The sequence below is a fragment of the Corapipo altera genome, unplaced genomic scaffold (genome assembly GCF_003945725.1).
Source record: "Corapipo altera isolate COAL_440 unplaced genomic scaffold, ASM394572v1 0, whole genome shotgun sequence".
Lineage (NCBI taxonomy): Eukaryota > Metazoa > Chordata > Aves > Passeriformes > Pipridae > Corapipo > Corapipo altera.
This window is the reverse complement of record NW_020884872.1, coordinates 70,984,121-70,989,286: the sequence shown is the minus strand read 5'-3', so window position 1 is coordinate 70,989,286 and position 5,166 is coordinate 70,984,121. Positions and strand designations below refer to the sequence as shown.

Here is a 5,166-nt window from a genome sequence, read left to right as displayed (position 1 = left end):
CCGGCGGAGACCACGGTTGCAGCCGGCAAAATAAACAGGGGGGAGCGGGCTGAAAGCTGGGCTGAAAGCGAAGGAGAGCGATAAAGAGAAAGAAAAGAATATTAAATCGCGAGAGAATGAGAAAATAACCCCGCCAAAGGGAGAGGAGGGGAGAGGCCGCCTGCTACGGCGTGGGTGGGGTCGACAAGAATAGAGTACATTATGCAGTTCATTTAGTTAACAAGGGAAATAATGAGGGAGCGTGCGGCGTGAATGCCAAGAGAAGAGCCACAGAAAGGCCATTGAGCGCCCGGCGCCGCCATCACATGGCGCGGGCGCTATTTAAAGCGGGCGGCGGGCCCCGTTCAGCACCACTCAGGCTGGCCAGCGGCGCCGCGCGGGGGCTGCGAGGGCGCTGCGTGGGGCCATGCCGCGCTCCTTCCTAGTGGACTCGCTAGTGCTGCGGGAGGCGGGCGAGAAGAAGGGGGAGGGCAGCCCGCCGCCGCCGCTTTTCCCCTACGCCGTGCACCCTTCGCACCCGCTGCCCGGGCTGCCGGCCGGCGCCTGCCACGCTCGCAAGGCCGGGCTGCTCTGCGTCTGTCCGCTCTGTGTCACCGCCTCCCAGCTGCACCCGCCGCCGCCTGCCATCCCCCTCATCAAGGCCTCCTTCCCCCCCTTCGGCTCCCAGTACTGCCACTCGCCCCTGGCCCGCCAGCAGCACTCTGTCTCCGCCGTCAGCGTCGGGCACGCACCGGCGCTCTACCAGGGCGCCTACCCGCTGCCAGACCCCCGTCAGTTCCACTGCATCTCCGTGGGTAAGGGGGTACGGGTGGGAAGCGGGGTGATGCATGCCTGCACGACAGCACTGAACCGGGGAGGTGATGGGGATCCCGGGGGAACCTGCCGAAGGCACCGGGGGAGGAGAGTCCCTACCCAGCACTAGCAGGTTGGACGGGGTGTCCCGGCACCTCTCTGCTGGTGCCTCGGACGATGCGCAGGGGAAGCCCTGCTGCTGCCCGCCGAGCCTCCGATCCAGGCCGTGCGAACGGGGAGAGGCGGCCGCGGTACCCCGTGAGCTCGGTCTCCAGCCTGGCAGCCGCTTGCCGGGTCACCGGCCTCCTGGGGACGAGGAAGGGTTGTGACCCCCCAGAGCGGGCGGCGAGAAGGGCTCAGCGGGGACCGGGGGGGGACCGACGTTGCGGGGTGGGCGGCGGCGGGTCCGGCAGGTCCTGACCGTGCACTCTGTTCCGTTCCCAGACAGCACGTCCAGCCAGCTGCCCAGCAGCAAGCGGATGCGCACCGCCTTCACCAGCACGCAGCTCCTGGAGCTGGAGAGGGAGTTCGCCTCGAACATGTACCTCTCCCGGCTGCGGCGAATCGAGATCGCCACCTACCTGAACCTCTCCGAGAAGCAGGTGAAGATCTGGTTCCAGAACCGACGGGTCAAGCACAAGAAAGAAGGCAAAAGTAGCTCACACCGGGGCGGGGGGAGCGGCCACAGCTGCAAATGCTCATCCCTTTCCACCATCAAATGCTCGGAAGACGACGAGGACTTGCGCATGTCTCCGTCCTCCTCGGGGAAGGACGACAGAGGTCTCGCAGTCACACCCTAGCCCCCCGCACACCCACCCCGGCTCCCCAGGAACTGTGGCGAGAGCAGGGGAAGGAGGCCTGCCTGCCCCGGTGCTGAAATGCAGCCGAAGGATTTTATACTGTTTTGTATAATTTGTGTAATTTACAAAGGACTTTCTAGTCTTTCTAGACCCCCGGCCCATGAGGACGGGTACCCTGGCACCCTGCTGTAAATAAATTGCTCCCTAGGACCCCAGGCGTCCCCCCGTAGTGCTCTCTCACTTGTCTCCCAGCAGGCACAGCCCCAAGCCCGGGAAGGTCCTCGCAGACCTCCCCGCGCACCGAGACGGGCGCGGATGCTGCGCGGTGCTGGGAGGTGCGTCCGCCTGGAGGGATACCTGTCCTGAGCTTTCTCCGGTAACTTGGCGGTGCCTGTAAGCAGGCGGATGGGGAGGGTCGAAAGCTGCTTGGATTATTATATTTTCCTTTTCCCCTTTATTTTTCTTTTAAAAATTGCTCTCGGTTTTGTTTCGACTTAGTCGCTGCCGGGCACACAGCTGTGGTTGTACCGTTCCGTCCCACTCCCTCCTCCCGTGAGATATTTATTTATTTATTTATGTGCAGATGATGGCGATGATAATAATGATTATGATAACAATAAAAGCTCGTTGGTGGTTTATGTCCTTCCCTTCGCGTAGAAAGCAGCCACTCGGTGTTTGCGGTCGTGCGCTGGGAGCGCCGTCGCTCTCCAACTCACTCCGCCGTAGCCCGGCACCGGGACCCTCCCGCCCCGGCGAGCGCAGATGGCGGGGACTCTTCCTTTCCCTGAGTCAAGTTGAAGGTATGGGGTGCGGGAGACCCATGCCCCTTGTCCCGGGAGCTTTTTCGGTCCTCCCCGCGAAGCTAAAGGTCGGGCTGGGGAGAGACTGGGCTGAACACATTTCCTTCCCAACTCAGTAGCAAGTCTGCCGGAGAGAGATGCACGATGTGTACCCATAGATACGTACGGCTGCACGTGAATACAAACACCTGGCTGATGGTGTTTGCTCGGCTCCTCTCTCCATGTGCCCGCCGCCATCAGCGGCGAAGGACCGCCTCGGCCTCTCGCTAACCCGTCGGGGCTGAGGCCGGGGCCGGCCGTACTAGGGCTCCCTCACGACCACCGGGCTCCGGCAGCCCCGCTCGGCCGCCGCAGCCTCCCGGCAGCACTTTGCCGTTTTTACGTGCGGTGGCTCATCCCGGTGGCTCTCGGAGAGCCCTGCCGGAAGCGGCCGACAGGTCCCGCAGATCCGGGGGTGCCACACGCGGCGGCAGGGCCGGACCGGCATCAAACTCCCGCGAGTGCGGGACCCTCAGGGCCCGGCGCTCCCGCCGCCGCTCCATCTGTGCAGGGAAAGGCCCTTTGTGCGGAGAGCTGCACCACCTGACCCGGCGGGTTTCAGGTCCGGGGAATGTGCGTGAGTCTCTGGGCTACCATCGGTCCCTGCCGGGACGGGACTCATTCTGGAGCATGTCCGAAAGAACTGAGGCCACTGGGAAGAGTCAGGAAGGGAGATGTCATCCCTCATGGGAAATCCCCGTGGAGAAGGTCAACAAAGCTCCGCACACGGGCTGACCTTGCTGTGGGAAGCTGTGCGCTTGGGATCCCTGGGCAGCAAGGATGAAGGTACAGCAGGTGAAACTGCCACTGCTGGGACAGCCTCAGCTCCTGTCCATAAAACAAATGTGTTGTCTTTCAGCCTTCCCAGGTCCCTGAAGCTCTTTGTATAGCTGTGGGTCCAGGAGATCTACAGGCTCCTATATCTCCATCCCATGGGGGAGCGGAGACCATGACCTTGCAGCCCATGGCACACTGTGAGCCTCTGTGGACACCCAGGAAAATGGGAGGAGGAGGGGAACCATAGACATGACAGTGCAGGACAGGCACAAGGCAGTAGCCATACCCTACTGTGTCTGGCCTGATTTGTGTTCCCTTGCCTGGAAGGTGCAAGAACTTGGTGACACTAGGCGGATGTATTATTAAGATGGGGACACATGGACAAAATCTTTAGGCTGCTTTCTCTCCTTGGTGGTCTGCCTTCACCCACTGACTCCTGGGACCCTTAGACCTCTGACTTCTTTCTCCCTGCTCCCTCCTCTGCTTGCTTCCCACATTTCCCATGTGAGATGGGACGGCAGGACAAACTTGAAGTTGGACACAACACGGGCATCATCTTACTAGCTCTTTTTCCCGTGGCTGTTGGGGATGAACTTGGCAGGTCTGAGACCAAAATCTGGCCTTGATATAAGAGTCAGTCAGTCTCACTCCGTGCTTGGCCCCATAATCCCTGTGTGCCCTTCCTTCCCCAGTGGACCAGTTTCAAAAGGAAAGACCCCTCAGGGGACCCTAATTGACACAGCAGGGCCCTGCAGACTCTCCGGCACTCACCTCCCATCCTGTTCACATTTGTTTTGAAAAGCCGTTGCAAAATAGAGGCAGAAACAGCCTCATGTGGGTTTACCGAGGGGTCTGGCATCCTCTTTAGCAGAGCACTGGCACTAAAGTCAACGAACACCCGCAGAGGCATGTGTGTGTGCTCCTCATGCCTGTTCAGCACATGGGTTTGAGCCAGTTGGCTGGCAGTGAGATGGGAGGAACAAGAGAACTGGGCGTTTGAGTGTTGCTATTGGAGTGTTATTGTGGCAGTTGTGTTGAGGCTCTCAAAGTCCTTGTCTGCCAACACATCCCCACCATCTCTCTGGTCCTTCCTGATACAAGCTCTGATATAAAAAGTGTGCCTCCTCACACTGTTGTTTTGAGGCTGAGCAGAGGCAGATAGGGACAGTTCCTCACCATGGTGAGAGAGATGATCAGGCAGTGGCATTGCCCAGCCAGCTTGTTCCTCACTCGCTCTGAAACCTGGGCAGCAGTACCCAGACACCTGGAGGACAAAACACATTTTGAACCAGAGCTGCTGGGCTCCCAGGGTGCAGCTGGAAAACTTTCTAGGTGTGCAGAACCAGGTTCACTATCACATCCTCATTGCAGGCACAGAGGCCATGGGCTGCGAGGAAGGATCTGGCAGTGATGGTGTCCCAGTGGATGCATACGCTACAGAGAGCGTGGGCACACATGTGACTGCATCCTTTATGGACTGAGTTTGTCAGCCAGACAATTTGGAACTAATCCTCAGCTCTAAAATGTACCTCATATATGTAAAGTAGCAAAGAGAATTCCCTCGTATGGTATAATTTTGTCTGAACAACAGTAGAGTATCACAATGGATGCCCCCAACAAGACAGTATTAATATTCTCCAATACACACTGGCCTCTGCTGCAGACCCTGCGTACCTTGCAAAGCCCAGTGGGGCTCTCAGTGCACTTGACAGTCATTATGCCACATCCACATGCAGAGATAATCCCTCCTTAGTTGGGCATTTTTCTAATTTAGTGAGAAATCATTACAGCAAATGCTCAGTGTCATTTTCAAGGACTCTGAGGTTGGGCAAATTAAAGTCATTTTGCTGTGGGAAGAGCGTGGGCACCTCTGCTAAAGTGAATGTCATAACATACCAATTTTCAGCTTTCTATCTCTGGCCATTTTGGTGGCAGGTTTCTGAAAGTTACTTAAGCAT

At 58.4% G+C, this 5,166-nt stretch overlaps 1 protein-coding gene across 1 annotated transcript; it reads left to right on the top strand.

Annotated features, from left to right (window-relative positions):
- Window positions 1-358: 358 nt before the first annotated feature.
- On the top strand, window positions 359-2,180 carry GSX1 (GS homeobox 1). Its single transcript, XM_027641179.1, has 2 exons — window positions 359-794; window positions 1,237-2,180. Exons 1-2 carry the CDS (start codon window positions 407-409, stop codon window positions 1,590-1,592), a joined length of 744 nt encoding a protein of 247 aa, XP_027496980.1. The 5' UTR covers window positions 359-406; the 3' UTR covers window positions 1,593-2,180.
- Window positions 2,181-5,166: the final 2,986 nt, after the last annotated feature.

What these genes read in the sequence shown, in the direction of transcription:
- GSX1 (XM_027641179.1), top strand. Translation starts at nt 407, where the DNA reads ATGCCGCGCTCCTTCCTAGTGGACTCGCTAGTGCTGCGGGAGGCGGGC. An exon ending in GTTCCACTGCATCTCCGTGG is followed by an intron (nt 795 to 1,236) that starts GTAAGGGGGTAC and finishes TTCCGTTCCCAG; the next exon opens with ACAGCACGTCCAGCCAGCTG.